The sequence below is a fragment of the Plectropomus leopardus genome, chromosome 9 (assembly GCF_026936395.1).
Source record: "Plectropomus leopardus strain MGB_pleo_1.0 chromosome 9, ASM2693639v1, whole genome shotgun sequence".
Classification (NCBI taxonomy): Eukaryota; Metazoa; Chordata; class Actinopteri; order Perciformes; family Serranidae; genus Plectropomus; species Plectropomus leopardus.
In genome coordinates, this window is record NC_142184.1 from 6,462,669 (window position 1) to 6,478,854 (window position 16,186).

Below are 16,186 nucleotides of genomic sequence, written 5' to 3' on the forward strand. Positions count from 1 at the left end.
TGATGTCTGATTTAATTCAGGCTTCTGTATCACAGCAGTTTAATGTGCACATAAATAGCGTGCAGGACAAACATAAGTAATGACACTGTCTGCTTGGGAGCTAGTCCGGAGGTAGGTCATAAGGGTGAAATAAATGAATCTTGTCTCAACTTTGGGGATGATTAGCAGTTCCCATGGTAACCATTGGTGTTTTTATCTAACATGGTCTAATAGGAGTGCTGCAAGGAAAATTATCTCAGCACTGATGTTTAGTTTGGTCCAGAGTGTCTCCAAATATGTTTTATTCATGTTTTCATCTGTTTGCACACTGACATATTTACTGGCTTTGTTGCTTGATATAATAATGGTTACATGGTAGTTTCACTTTAATATAAACGTAGGTTTCCAGTGAATGAAGCCTTATTTTGACGCTCTAACAATTCATCTTGTCATAATTAACTGATGTATGCCTCCGCACACCAGTCAGTGACAGTTAACATCCATGTCTGTAAAAACACGGATACGTCACGAACATCTTCAACCCGGCAGCACAGAAGATCGATACGACCAACACAGTTTCAAGGTGAGCACCCAAGATTAGAGTCATCCGTTCAGGAGCTGACCAAATGTCTCCCATTCTGTTCCTCAGTTATGACATGAAAAAAGGCCAGAAATACGTGTTTTTGGGGAGAATTGGACATTTGTGTCTACCAGCGCTGCTCTGTTCAACAAACTGTGGACAAACTGTGAAATAACTGAACCTCTGTGTGTGAGGATGCAGCACCCTGATATGCAGATCACTTTAACGTGTTGATGCTTTTGTCTTGTTGTTGTTACTGTGGTTGTCTGTTTGTGTATCTGAAAGGACAAATGAATATCTATCATTATGATGTCCCAGCAAAGTCGACCTTTGACCTTTTGTCTATAAAACGTCAGCACTTCATAATTGTATTCTGTTAGATATTTTTGTTAAATGTTGTCATAGTTAGTGTATGGATTCTTAAGTTAGGGACACATAAATGCTTTGTGAGGTCACAGTGACCTTAAACTTTGACCTTCGGCCGTCGAGTTCGAAACAGTTCATTGTTAAGTCCTGGAGAAGGTTTGGGCCAAATCTGATGAATTTTGTTGAGGTGTTTTTGAGATATTGCATTCAGGAGAATGAGACGGATGCAAAGTCACAGTAACCTCGAACTTTGACCACTAAAATCTAATCAGTTCACCTTTGAATCAAAGTGGAAGTTTGTGCCAAATTTTAAAAAAAATGTTCTTTATGAAGAATGTTTTTTGTCACAATTAAAATTAAAAGTCTAAAAAGAAAATTAAAAGAGATACAATTAAAAAGATTTTTATTTTACTACTCTACCAGGAATAATCAGGCCATAATTAAAGACATTTTAAATTTGCTTTTTCAATTTCCTTTTTAGGTTTAATTATGGCCGGATTATGAAAATAAAAAACTATGACTGATAATATCCTCCATAGTTCTTGAGATATCGTGTTCATGAGAGTGGGATGGACAGACTGATGGACAGCCCAAAAAAACCCGTCTGTCTCCAGCACGGAGACACAAAAAGTCCACAAGACTCCGTCTCCACAAGAAAATTATGTACAGTCTGATGCTCATTTCAAGGTGGTATCAACTTCACCTTAAAACTGTTAGATAGTATTATAAAAAAACTGATAGTACTTCACATGAATATACTCTGATTTTGTAAAAATTACAAGAAAACCCCTCTCAAAAGGAATTTAAATGAAATGTGTGGCTTTTAAAGTGGCCTCCAACAGAGCTGTGTCGTTAGAACACGGATCAAAACTGTATTTTATTGAGAAACACTTGAACACGACATTTGAAAAAGCTTCACAAGGTTGCCTCCCTGGCTGGAGCCTAATTGGATTGAAAAATCAACGCACCGCTTTGACGGCTAACACCACTTTTCGGATGAAAGAAGAGTATAACTGTAATGATTCAAGGGTAGTACTCTCTAATAAGGCAGTCTTTGGTACCAACTCCAGACACCCTGCAGAATAAAAGGACTTTGATGAGCTTTGAGTGCAGCGAAAGACACAAAACAATATCAACGAATCAGTCAGGATTAAGGCTTTGATCCATATAAGCCGCCTGTGGCGCCATTTTTATGGCTGTTTAATTAATTACTGTGCAAAACAGGAGTTAATTATACATTTTAATGTGTTTATTTTGACCAAGGTGGAACCAACGGTCATTTCGGTGATTTTTATATTAAATATATTTTGTTATTATCTGATTTGAATCAGGACTAAATGATACATGTCGCGTAAAATAGGATCTCTTTTACAATGCAAATGTAAGAAAAAAAAAACCACGAGGGTAAACACTGTAAACGTCTTTGTCAATGAGCCTGTGTGTCGCTCCCATCATGCAGTTCTTGCACAGTCCTCGTGGCATTTAAATTCAAAACTCTTAAATGGGGAATAATAGAGGGAATGTCTTTGATGCTTCGCTCACTGTCAGTACAGTGACAGCTCCTGCTGCTAAAAGCACCGCAGGATGAGATCGAAGGGTTTCCATGGTGTCGCACCAGCGCTGCTGCTTTCATGTTTGCAGCACAATGAGAAAGAAGAGTTTCTTAATGCGTGGCCGGGGGCTCAATAAGTGATGTCTCCAAAAGACAGATCTTTGGGTTACACTGCGTGATTTCTAGCCAAACAAAGAATTAAAGTCAGAGTGTACGATGAACATCTGGCAAAGATTTGAGAACCGATAAAACATGTTCAGAAAAAAACATCTGACAGAAATGTTAATGAGTCTGCTGCCGTGAGAGCAGCTCTGTGAGGCTGTGCTTATGTCGTATAGGATGGACGGCAGAGATGGAAAAATCTCCATATTAACCTGCAATCATCATGACAGCTGAATGGCTGAGCGGAGCTCGCTGTGTGAGAATTTAAATACTACACACTGACAATATCAACTAATATATGATCTAAAATAGTTTTTTATTCAAAATCAATCAGGGTCACGACGTATTTTTACCAGTACATTTAGAAAATGTTTTCATATTATTTTACTGGAGTAAAGATCAGGACAGAACTGTGATTATAATTTCATTATTCCCAATAATAAAATTATAACTGCTGTCCTGATCTTTACTACATTAATATCTCAAAAAGTTTAACAGTGAGTGAGTGCTGGTCTCATTTTAGTTTTCCATTTTACTTTACCTCATTCCCATGACTTTATTTAAGTATTTTAACCCTTTAAAGTCCTCACCAAGAAAAAAGCCCTTGGAGCTATAGTGACAAAAAACAATGTTGAGTCTTTATCATATTCTCATATTTTTTTTTTTAATAAAGGCCTCTACCAAAGAGTATTTCATGGCTATGGTAAAACAGAGAGAGAGAGAGAGAAAAATAAAAATTTCAAACAATTTACTGTTATAATGCTCGTAATACATTAGAACACAAACATCAAATTGCAACCATGGAATTAGTAGTATTACCAGTACCAGTATTATTCCCACACATATTTACCATAAAGATACTTTGAAAATATCTCAGAAATTCTGAAAAGGAAGGAGGCAAAGTGGATGGGTCAAACAAAACCGGACTTTCATCCAGGAGACCACAGTTTGTGTCCCATTTAAAACCAAAAATCAAGGCTGTTTTAACATAACGTTACGCTTATGTACAGTCCTCAAGCACGCCACGTTACATAACAAACATACTTTGACGCCAAAACATGTTCCTTTTTCTATACCTAAGTTTTTTGGGGGGCTAAATCTTGCTGTGACTGTTTTACAACATACATCACATGTTACAATGTGTTTCAGCAGCGTCACATACAGTAGATATGCTAAATTTTATTTCAAGGAACAAGGTAGATTTATTGTCATAAACGTGTTTTAAGAATAAATTAAGTTAAAGCTGATCCTAAATCCTGCAATGAGTGACAAATAAAATAAGTTAATGAATGAAAAAATGTACATATTATGCTCAACCTACACCAGGGAAGGCAGTCTGCCATACATGCAGAGAAAGTGTCAGCATGAGAGGAACTTTTAAGTTGTAAAACCTCTGGGGTCAATTTTAATTCATTTATTTTTGAATTCGAATTTTCACTGAACTTTATTAGAACTTAAGTTGCAGGGAACCTGCTGTAAAAGATGTTAAAAGTTTCAGTTTTGATTAAATATTTGCCAAAGGCATTTATTTAAACAAAGTTTTGCGTTGAAGTTATTTCATTCCAAATGTTTAATTTTGAAGAAAATATTTAAATTTTTATTGTAAATGTAAATGCATTAGTTACAAAATCCATTATAAGTCTCATGAAGTACTAATAATCAGTATTGGTATCAGCCCTGAAAAACCAATATCAGTCGACATCTTATGCTTAATGCATGTGATAAATTTTTTTTTTAGTCCACTCGTTTTTTAAAAAGCAAACTGATGAACTCATTACCATCCGTGTAGAGCAGCCAGTCGTCAGTAGTAAATGTTGGCATTTTGTGTTTCTCCAAACTACGAATATGTTACATCCCATACTGATCTTATCAACATTTCTAAAGTGACGTAGTATACGAGCTTACCTTGTCACCTGGAGGTGGAGGGGACGGTGGACGACGTGTCACCGAGGCGAGACACCTGCCAAGCTGCACACCACTGTTCAAGAACAACAAACAACAAAGTTGTTTTTTGGCAACCTGTCACTGTTTTTCTAGCATTTTTCAGACAGCTAATGTGGTGCTTGATAATGCCATGAAAAGCAGTTGTTTTTTTACCGCTTTTGCAGCTACGATTGTTCCCCTCAAACTGTGTAATTTAAGCCCAAATATGATCTTTTCCTAACTACAGAGTTTTTTGTGCCTAAAACTAACTAAGCTTTGTTGAAACACAAAGTTTCAATGTATAGAATAGAAAAGAATAGAAATACTTTATTAATCCCGTGAGGGAAATTATGTTACAGCAGCAAATAAGAGAGCAGCAACAGAATAAAATATTCATTAAAGAAGCAAAATAATGCAAATATATATATAAAGGAAGACACAACAACAATAATAATAATAAAGATATGTACAGCATGTACAGAGAACAAACAAACAAAAAAAGAAAAAAAATAAGAAGAAAATAAATAAATAAAAAAGAAAAAATGTGCAAATAAGTGTGCAAAAAGTGAAGATGGAAATCCACATAATAAAGCGCTTATCGGTTATTTAAGTATCGGTGGTTTGCAGAAATGCACAGCTTGGATTTTTTTTTGCCGATTGGCGTAGAGACACACTGCTAAAACGGCAAAATAATTATGTAAATAGCATTAGCGACATAAAAGAGCAGAAACTAAGGAAAGGAGTAGCATGAGTATTTGTAAGTAGCTGGGGGTCAGCTCAGGGCCTGACGGTAAAGTGGCCATGGCGAGGCTTTTAGTGCCATCAGTACAGTACTTCCAGCAGGAGGGAGTGCATAATGCTCTCTCCGCATGATTACACTGTATATCTGACATTTAGCTCAGGTTCCTTTAGAGACCAACCGGCATCAGCTCACTCCTGGAAAATAGATATCAGTGGGCAAGCTGCAGAATACTAATAATGCCAAGGTCCCGATGTAGTGTTAAATAATACATCCGAGATTGCTTGGCATAATGTGGGATGATGAAACGGGATATTTTTGTATAATACAGAACCATTTGAAAGTACAAAGGGTGTTCTTCTGTGCCTCAGCTGCCTTAAGACGGCCTCCGCTGCAGATATGCATCCCTGCTGCCCTGAAATTGAATCGTGCTGAAGCATTTTCTCCTGACTCCAGCGGGTCTCCATCCTTTGCTTTTCGACTGTCTGACTAAAAATGCGCTTGATCGATTTTACAAAAGAAATGGAGGTTTTATTTTCTTTGCCCACTGACTTGAAATGAAAAACTGTGGCTGGATCTCAGTGAAAAGCCACTTTTAATCATTAGTTGTTTAATTTTATGCCCCTGAAATGAAGCAAAACCGAGCCTTTCGTACAGGGCCGAGCACTTACAAATTGCATTTGGATAAATAAATTGCATTTTTAAAATTTCACTGTACAGGTAGTTTGAAATAGAGCTGAAAAAAAACAGCATGAAGTGAAACAACTGCTTGCATTTGGAGCATGTGGCATCACATTTCTCGTGTTTATTCACGGTCTTTGATTTCAAGTCCTGAATCACAGGCAGATATCTCCCTCTCCTGGCAGAGATCTTCATTTTTTTCTACTTTCTCATTTTACACAATGGACCTCAGGCAACATTCTCTGAAATTTCTCTTTTATTGTATATTCTCTTAATTTTCTGGTAAGAAGTCAAACATAAGAACTAAACTCCAGATGCACCAAACGTTCTCAACCATCCCAATCTGCTCTCACCCAATATTAGTACAGGTAACGCCCCCTAAACACTATGTAAGGGCAGGTTTAGTGCCGTGTGCAAAGACTGTGGCATTAAAAAAACAAGACTGAAGACACCGAAAAAAGGGTGTGAGAAGAACTTCTGCATTAACGAAATTAAAACACTGTTAATTAAACTAATCAAAGTAAATGTGATTTCAGGGAAATTGAAGTATTAACAGTAAAAGTATGCATGTAAAGAGGTTTGAATAAATTTAATACATCAAAATTATTTTAAAATACTAAAAGCAAAAGCAGCAAGCCCTCATACATGCAGTATATACGAGAAGCTGGAGCGGTGAAATGTTTTTTGCGTGAAAAATTACTTGCAGGTTTATAAAAAGAGTTGCCAATTAATTTTCTAATCAATCGACTAATTGTTTCACAGCTGAACTTGTATATTTGCACGTTTATGCACAAAATCTTAATTTGTAAAGTACTTATCAAATAATAATAGTGAGTAAAAAGTGCAATCGAAGTGTAGTGGAGTATAAGTGGAAAGTGGCATAAGATTAAGTAATGTAAAAGTTCCTCAGATTTGTATAGTATAGTAGTAAAGTACAGTACTAAAGTACAGTACTAAAGTAAATGTACTTGTTAACTTCCTCCCAGCACTGTCGAGCAGAAAGATGCACATGAACTGAAATTATTAAAATAATAATAGAGACCAGTGGACCAGGTAAAGAATTGTATTTTTTTAGCCCTGAAATGTAATAATCCAGTCATTATAGTCACTCTAAAACATTATCTAAATTTGATTAAATGATATTTATGTATTTTTAAAATGTTCCTCAAATGTAAAACTTATTTTTCCTTGTGTTTGGCAACAATATGTGGCCTGTGAAAACAAGATGTTTTTCTTCTGTCTTAAAACGATTGCTCTGGACAACTCGTAAAATCTTCTCTCATTAAAGTGAAACGCAAAAATAAGCAAACACTGGTGAATCCCCAAAATCAGTGAGTACTAACAACATACGAACAAATCGCAGAAAAGAGCAAAATATGAGAAATTGTGTCCGTATGTTGTTTCTTGCACGAGGCCCAAAGTCTGCAACATTTATTTTAAAAAGGGTTTAAAATAGTTTCTGATATTTTTCCACGAAAAGCAGGTTCAAAGTTCAACAGTTAGCAGCTGTGAGGGTCCTGGTCTGTCTGCAGAGCCTGAGCTCCTGCTGCACGTGTTTGTAAGAACAAAGTCAAAAAAAGAGCGGGACATGTTCAGCCTGCCGCTTTCTCCAAGAACAACCTGACAGAAACGTGTACAATTATCGCCCGCCACCCTGCCTCACGCCACCTTTTCCTCTGGCTCGTACACACAAAACATAACCTTTAATGAACCGTTAGACCTTCACAAAACTAAATTCTAACTTAAAGCATCGAAAGAACAGTCGGACAGACTGAAAAAACTGAGAACAAGTTGGACGCCGTTTCCCAAAAGCATCTTCTGTAAAGTTTAAATGAGATTCATCCCATAAACGAGGAGTTTCCCAAAAGCACCGTTACTGCACACAATCTTAGAAATTATTACACATTCGATTTTCATACACGGTCCCTGTGAAGCAAAGTTGAAATTATAAAGTAAATGAAACACAAACAGAATATACTGAACGTTTGATTTGCTCATCTGAGTCATTCTCCTTTCTGTTTTTGCCAAATATATTAAATCTCTTCCACTTGAAATGTCATTTTTCTGTTGTTATATTTTCAGTTTCCATCATCTATCTCTCTAATGATGCTGCGTATGATGTTTGGCAAATGGTTTTATATAGCAATTAAAAATGACAATCCTAAGTAAGAAATGACTGATTAATATTTATGATCAGATCCAAATGGATTCTGCAGATTTTTGTAGTTTTCAGCAGTGATTCATTTTTAAAAATATACACTACTCCTATAACTCAGTATTTCAGTCATTTCCTTTTCAAAGACTATTTTGGGGGTGTTTTGATGCTTTTTTGAAGCAGCTGAGAGTGACCTGAAAGAGGGCACAGAGGACCGGGGCCGCTGCCAAAGACTCAGCCTGCGTGGGGCCGACTCTCTACAAGGTGAACTAGATGTTGTTCTCATTTTTTTCTGTGTTACAAAATCTACATAGAATTGTTATATTTCGAAGTTTCGATTACTATTAAAAACAGAAACTTGAAATTAATCTCACAGGATTTGGGGAGGGTGAAGATCTGAAAACTAAATTAATCCAAATTGCTCGTTTTGCACACACCTCCTGCAGGTTTTTAATCACTATTTGGTTTAATTGTGCAGTGTATCAGTTGTTCTGTGCTGTTATTTTCATGCAGTGAATATAAAATATCCATAACATGTAGTACGGAGGTTGTCAGTTTGCTTAATGATAGTAAATGGGTCTCTGTAAGTGACAGTTCAGGACTTTTGAATTGGGGCTGTATGTGATACTTGTATACAGTCACTGTTGTACAGACAATAGCTGGCCGTCGACGCACACACACCACAGCTCAGTATCACACTGCTGTATAGAGGGGACGATATCAAAACATATTTCAGCTAAACCTATCTTAAAAAATCAGCCTATGTGGACGCTGTTTTGAGAGTTTTCACCGTTGAACCTCGCTGTCACACGGCCCTTTCCTTTGGCGCTACGCTTTCAACCGCAGCTTGATACAGTTCACAGCTCAGTTTGCCTTCTGCACAAGAATAAAAAAGTTATGCAGTAAAGCGACGAAAACCCTGAATTCAGAGTCCGCTATCGCTTTAAGAGAAAGGGTAGGCAACCTCTGGACAATTTTGATTCAAGATACATTTTTATTTTATCTGCAGAGGAATTCTGCAGGCAGAATTAATTTGGGCCTGTTCAAGACTTACAGAAATTGCACGCTCTTTATTTGAGGTTCAACGTGAACTTAAAAAAAAACAAAAACAAACTGAAGAAGCAGCAGAATTTACCTTCCTTAACTTCGACCTAGTAACATGAATCACTACAAAGCTTGGCTGCACATTGTTTTGTTTTCATCATGAATTATTCCAAATGTTAAATATTTCTGTTATGCCATACAACATTTAGGCTTTATTGATGTACCGTATTTTAAAATAGGTCTTGACTTTGTATGGGTGCACTCCCTCTTTAGTGCTGTCTTATGAACTTTTGTAGAGACTCTTTGTAAACTTCTAAGATAAACTGTTGTCGGGATGCAGGGCCAAAATTTGTTTAATCAATATTTATCAGTGTCTAAGCAAAAAGAAATCTAATTTTCTCTCTAAAAATGAAAGAAGGAATTTAATTTTCTCTAATTTTGCAGGTTCCAAATTTGATTTGCACATTTTATGGGAAATGGGATTGCATCATGATTCAGCACCGATATCTATTTATCCATGGCAGTCAGAAAAAGCTGAAAAGTGCAACAAAAAGTGCAAATATGAAACTTTTCAGAGCTTTCGAATAAGATGCCGCATCTCCGGTGTTATAATGACCGAGCAGACATCCTGTGTGATTTATTACACATTTCTGCAGCTCCACATTAGCTGTTGTAAAGAGGCACCACTCTGTCTATGGTCGCCCTGCAGATGGGGCATTTCTTTGGCTCCGGCAGGGCGTCATGGCACTGAGCACAGGCACACACGTGACCACACTCTAGAAACACGCAGGATCGTTCGCGGGTCAGGCAGACTGTACAGCTGGTGGGAGACACGCTGCTTTCCTCTACGTTAAGTTCACGCATGCGTTTCTTCTGCTGCTCCTTGAACTCCTCCAGCGTTCTTCTCTCCTTCCGGCTCTCTCTGTGGTGCACGTACCGCTTCCACAGGATGAAGAGGAGCGTGGAACAAGCGGCGACGCCAAAGACGACAGTCAGAATCCTCCACAGTCTGACGCTGCTCCCCTGCTTTCTGAGGAGAGAGTCGTAGTCCAGCCGAGTGAGAAAATACTGGAAGCCCTGTTTGGGAGGCTGGAGCTTGATCAGGTTGTTATCCAGGACCAGCTCTCCCACACCTGTGACGCTGTCTTCAAGACGCAGCATTTCCTCCGTTTCGTGGATGCCCTTGGGTCGCTCCCCGCTGATGAAGTGACCGATGACGTTGGACAAGGACTGGACTGTTGGATGGAAGTTCTCATAGGTTGTCTCCAGATCCAACTCCGCAGCGTCGAGTGGACGAATTACTCGCACTGTGGCAGCGATATCGTCATCATGAGAGCCCAGGGCGAACGGAACAGTGTTGGTGCGCTGGTGGATGATTTTCTCTGTGTTGTTCCTGTTCACAAATAATCACAGTTACTAATGCTGTGTTCAGGGCTGCAACTTATGACTATTATCGCAATCGATTAATCTGCATCTTATTACTTTTTTATTTATTGAGCAGCTGCTTGGTCTATAAAATGTTGAAGTATGGGAAAAAAAGCCAACAAAAAAAAAAAAAAGCCCAGCACTGTTAACCAGTCCAAGATCTGACCAAGAGATCTTGTTTTGTCCCAACAACGGTCTATAACCTAAAGATATTCTGCTTTCTTATGATATGAAACTGAGAAAAACTGGAAAATGTTCATATCCGAGCAGCAAAAACAAGCTAATTTCTCATTTTTGTTTTTAAAAAATGACTCAAAAGGATCTGTCAAAAATAATGTCCACATTAGAGCTATGATCGCACCCACAATACTGGACCTGACTCCAAATGAACCCGCAGACTTTCTGTCCGAGGCCAAACCCAGCCTGAACCACAGCAGCAGTTTTGGGCCAAAGCCCAATTAAAAACATAAGTGTAAAAAAAATAAATAAATTATAAGTTATTACAAGCTAAAGTCACCTAAAGTCTTGACAGTTAGGTTACAGCTACGAGCTCCATGCATTATTCGCGACATTACGTGGATTCTAACTGTTCCTACAACTCAAAGCAAGTTAGTTTAAGACTTTGAGACTTTTTTATGCCACTTAGAAAAGCAATTTAGGACCAATTTTACAACAACCAAAACTGAAGGGGAAAAAAATGAACTGACATCAATTACTACGGAACAGCGACAATTTTACACAAATTTTTATTGTAACACAAAACACAATTTTTTTTCTCGTGGCGGAGATGAAGAAGAACAGCCCTGTGCACTATATGGAAAGAAAATATGAGTGTTGTTGGTTCTGATATCCTGATTTTCATGACATTCATGCCAGAGGCATTTGAACTTTACAATACAAGGTAATGGTAGGTAGGTAAGGTAAGCATGTTTAAGACTTTCAAAATATTGAGACCCTAATTAATTAAATGCCTTTAACACAAATGTGCAACCCTGTAAAAGGTTTGCAAAACAAAACAAACATCTGACCCCATTCAAGCCCAGGGGTTAGTTTAAGAAACTACAGCCGGATCATTCAGGTTCAGGCAGTCAATATGTCTTGTAATGTATTGTTAAAATTTTATTATTTCCCCAAATGTTTTTCATTTTTCATTGAGGAAATACAAGAGTCCTTCTCCTCTCAGCAGCTGGAAGGTGGGTCTGTGTCTGTGCTGAGAGGAAGCACCACACCAGCATTGAAATGGACCAAAGTGACATTTGCAGGTACATTTACACACTGTTTAATGTGCTGCAGCTCAGGAGCTAATTACCGTCTCGCCTGCAGACTGACGTAAGCAGTGAACTTTTCCACTGCCAATGTTTATTTTCACTGCTCATTCAACAAGCTGCAGTGCAGAAGACATGTATTCATGTTTGTAGGTTAGAAAAGGACACTTTAGCAGGAAAGTTAATGCTGATGACAGAAGACTGCCGTTACTGCTTTATGCACAATCTGATTCGCTGTATGAAAACTATTTCTACCTTACAACAAGACCGAGAACTAACAGTAATCAGACTAATCACTGCAAAAATATGTATAGCAATACAAAAAAATACAATACTTGTGTCTGATATTTTTCTCAGAGGAGAGCACGGGACGTGAGATTTAAAGCAGATATAAATGCTGTTTACCCAGAGGAGATTGTCTTTTTTAGAAGCTGACAAAGTAGTTTTAGCCAAACGGCATTTTCTGTAAGAGCCTCTCAAGATTGGAACAATTTATCGCAACAAACAAGAAACCGTGTCTCCTACCATACCCTCTCCACATCAACAAGAGTCTGGTTTATTAGGACAGAAAAAAGTGAACACTCGAATAGTGAGGTGTTTTTGTGTTGTATGTTTACTTCTTTTTTAAAAAATTTTTTTCTTAGTTCCTTGTGTGTCAGAACAGCTGTCTTTCTTGTCTCAAATAGAGCAGGCTCTGTTCATATCTGTATATTTTCACTGCTTTTAGTCTCTATGGTTGTGCCTTTAACTTTTTCCTGCCCGAGGACTGCAGTTGAAAATAAGGCTTTCTGGACACCTGTGGCAGATTTTCATAAACGCTTTTTGACATGAACTGTCAAATTAAGTATTGAAAATGGATCAAAAATGTTATTTAATGTCAGTTGGACTGAGCACAAAACTGCCATCCCGCCTTCTGACTTTATAAACTTTACTCAGAACGCTTTAAACAAGATCTAAACTTTCTAAGTCACTTACCAGAGATGAGTGGTGCGATTCCACACCATCTTTTCCTCTTTCAAGGTCAGTCGTTCAATCACACCTTTGCAGTTATCGACAAACTGGCTGCTGAGAGTTTCCTTCACAGATCTCACGACACCTGCAGCATGCAATAAACATAACACAGCGCACAACTATTGTTATAATCAAGAACGGTGAATTATAGCTTCATTCATGCTTTAAAGGTGGCCCAACACACCTTCTATAACAGCATACGGGACACATCGTCCCGGAGTTTCAGACAGGAGGTTTTTCAAATCCTGGTCAATGGAGACTTTTTTGGCTTCCTGTGTGGATACAAACATTTAAGAAGAACAAATGGAACAAAATGGACATGAAATTCACACACTGCTGACATGAAACATGACAAAGACAGAGTGCAGAAAAGTGTCTCACCTTTAATCTGGCGACGGTCGTTGCTCGGTTCTTGTAAATGGAGTAGAAGAGTGCGGTCAGGGCTGAGCTGGTGGCCAAAACCACGATCTGCGCTGTTGAGGGTTTCCCACTGGAGTCCATGTTGTGATCTGCAGCATTCACTGCTGATGTGACGGAGATGACAAGCAGAGAAGAAGTTGTCTGTCACTCCAAACTGTGTGTTGATTTTATACAAAACCAGCGTTGGAAAATAAGAACAATTTGTGCTACTTGTACTTTACTTGAGTGTTGTCATTTTCTGCTGCTTTAAAAATAAAAACATCTAACTCTCAAATAGCTACTACGTAAAATGCTGCAGTGAAAAATAAGACATTACTGATCCCAAACTGGGGACATTCACATTATAGCAGCTTGGGTCAGTAGAAAGAGAAAAGGGAAGAGAGTGACTCAGATGAATGAAAATATTACAAAATTGCAAATTAGATAAAATAGAAATATACACTATATATACACACACCATACAAAAATAACCTCACAATAATATATATGATATATGGTATGATATACGCTAATTGCTGACAGACTGTAAATGAGTCCAGTGTGGACTGAGCTGTTTGATTTAACTGAGTTTAGGGAAAAGGCTAACTTGATAATTCGTCATTGATCCAAACCAACATGTCATGATGACTTACGTTGTCACTGGTCACTGAGGTGGGGTACACATTCATAGTCATCGTCGGTCACCTGCTGACACAGATGAGGGGAAACTGGTCAGTATACACTTTTATTTTTCCTTTTTAGTTTAACTGTTTTACCCCTTTCTATATTTGGCATGTTTGTTGATGTTTATTTTATTTCATTGTTTCCAGAGTTACTGCCTTTGCTTTGTCTGTCAAAGCACTTTATAAACAATTGTTTTTAAAGGTGCTATAACATAAAGTTATCATTATTATTATCATTATGACTGTGGTTATTACTTCATAAATAGATTGACAAAAAGACAAATTCTTAGCCCAACAGGTACTTTCTGTATATTACTGCAACACTTTTACTTTTGAATGCATTATTTTTTAATTATTATTGCTTTTTGTGTTACTACTTAAGTAAAAATAACTGAATATTTCTTCCACCACTGAACGTATTATCACATCTATTTAACAGCACATCCATCTTTACTTTTTGCACAATTATTTGCACATTTTCTCTTTTTTATTGCTCTTTTAAATCTTTTTGTTTATTTATTCTCTGTACATATCTTTACTATTGATGTTATTATTTTATTGCATGCTATGTTAGATGCCTTCCTTTGTATTTAAATGTGCATTATTTTTGCCTTTTTAACAAATATTTTATTCAGTTGCAAAACAATTTCCCTCACGGGATTTATAATGTATTTTTATTCAACATTACAAACTGAGCTAACGCTAGCAGCAGTTAGCCAACTGACGAGCTAATTTAGCTACAAAACAGTTAGCGTTACCTTAGCTACCCAACAGACAGCGGTTAACTTGAAAACTACACCCTAAAAATCTATTTAATTCGTTACTAACTTCCTTTTATACCGAATAAACATGTAGTTATAATTAGCTAAGTTTGTGTCACCGGATACGGCCAGCTAGTTACCCGCTAGCTTGAGTTAGCTCGCTGTTAATGCGAAAAACTTTTGATATCGGAGCTGGAGGAGGCTGCCTTTCCTTCAGCAGTTACTTATACAGTTACTGTTACTCACAGAGTTAAGGTTTGTTTATAAGGAGCCTCTCATGACTGTTTTTTTCGGGGATCAAACGGTTATCTTCATGCTAGTCACAGGCTAGCATCGTAGCTAACAGAGTTTAGCTGCTGCCTCTTCCGCCAACATGCCGCTGAAAACCGGGTTTCAGCGCCGTTGCACCTACCTGCAGCGGCCTGATTTTCACGGATCTTGGTCGCTATGATTTCATGTTACTCGGCGTCATAAAAATGTTTTTCTGTGATTATTTCGACGTTATTTCCGCTACTGTTTTCCTTCTTGGCGGATAACATTCTTCTTCTTTTAGTTTAATAGCGGGCGACAAACCAACGCTACAGGTGCATTCCGCCACCTGCTGCACCGGATATGTAACATCATGACTTTTGGGTAGTTCGACCTAAATTATGACATATATTTTAAAAACTAAGGTTTCTGTGTCATAGTTGTTTTGTTTAATAGTGGTACCCTTAATTAAATGTGCTAATATCACAGTATGTAAACGCTGTTAACACTGTTAGTAAAAGTAGAGAAATATTTGCAAAGTACACTTTAAGTAAAAGTACAGAAATGCCACTTTGAGTGCACCATATATTGTAAGGTTATTATTATATGGTGTGTGTATATATAATGTATATTTTTATTCTATCTAATTTGCATTTTTGTAATATTTTTATTCATTTTGAGCACTGTCACTCTTCCCTTTTCTCTTTCTTCTGACTCAAGCTGCTATAATGTAAATTTTCCAGTTTGGAATCAATAATTTTTATTTTATAAGATGATCAAATGTAAAATTTGAATTTAAAAGGTAACTGGCTGCCAGATAAATGTAGCAAAGTAAAATGTACAATATTTCCTTCTAAAATACAACTATTTTGATAAATGACAACTAGTTCCTGTCATTTTCCAGGCAAAACAGTGACAGGAATTCCTAACATATTCTGTTTCCAGCTTCATAGCTTTGAAAAAAATGCATTTAAAAATGAATTATTTACAGAAAAGATACTGTATACAATACATTAATGCCAGGGATATACACTGTATAACATACATAGAAATTAAACATTACATTAATTGGAGCCATATGGAATCTCTTAAAAATAGGGTTTGTTTTAATGGCTTTTTATTTTTTATTTTTAAATTAAATTTAAGTAAATCTTATGCAAGATTTTCCTCTTTCGGCTTCAGCAGCATAAGTATGTGGTCTTTTTCAATGGA

The 16,186-nt window shown here is 37.2% G+C and overlaps 1 protein-coding gene across 4 annotated transcripts; it reads right to left on the reverse strand.

Annotated features, from left to right (window-relative positions):
- Positions 1-6,556: 6,556 nt before the first annotated feature.
- Positions 6,557-15,297, reverse strand: mul1 (mitochondrial E3 ubiquitin protein ligase 1). Of its 4 annotated transcripts, none has more exons than XM_042491988.2 (6): positions 15,138-15,297; positions 13,935-13,989; positions 13,264-13,403; positions 13,067-13,154; positions 12,847-12,967; positions 6,557-10,574 (listed from the first exon to the last, which is right to left on the reverse strand). In XM_042491988.2, the coding sequence occupies exons 3-6, from the start codon at positions 13,381-13,383 to the stop codon at positions 9,845-9,847; spliced, it is 1,059 nt and encodes a 352-aa protein (XP_042347922.1). In that variant the 5' UTR covers positions 13,384-13,403; positions 13,935-13,989; positions 15,138-15,297; the 3' UTR covers positions 6,557-9,844. The 4 variants fall into 4 exon arrangements, with proteins under 4 accessions (XP_042347922.1, XP_042347918.1, XP_042347921.1 ...); XM_042491984.2 differs by having other exon boundaries at positions 13,264-13,406; XM_042491987.2 differs by having other exon boundaries at positions 13,935-13,986; positions 15,138-15,295.
- Positions 15,298-16,186: the final 889 nt, after the last annotated feature.

Excerpts from the sequence above, each read along its gene's own strand:
- mul1 (XM_042491988.2), bottom strand. The coding sequence starts at position 13,383 with ATGGACTCCAGTGGGAAACCCTCAACAGCGCAGATCGTGGTTTTGGCC. Across the intron at positions 13,155-13,263 it reads CGACCGTCGCCAGATTAAAG|GAAGCCAAAAAAGTCTCCAT; the intron begins GTGAGACACTTT and ends GTATCCACACAG. Across the intron at positions 12,968-13,066 it reads CCCGTATGCTGTTATAGAAG|GTGTCGTGAGATCTGTGAAG; the intron begins GTGTGTTGGGCC and ends TGCATGCTGCAG.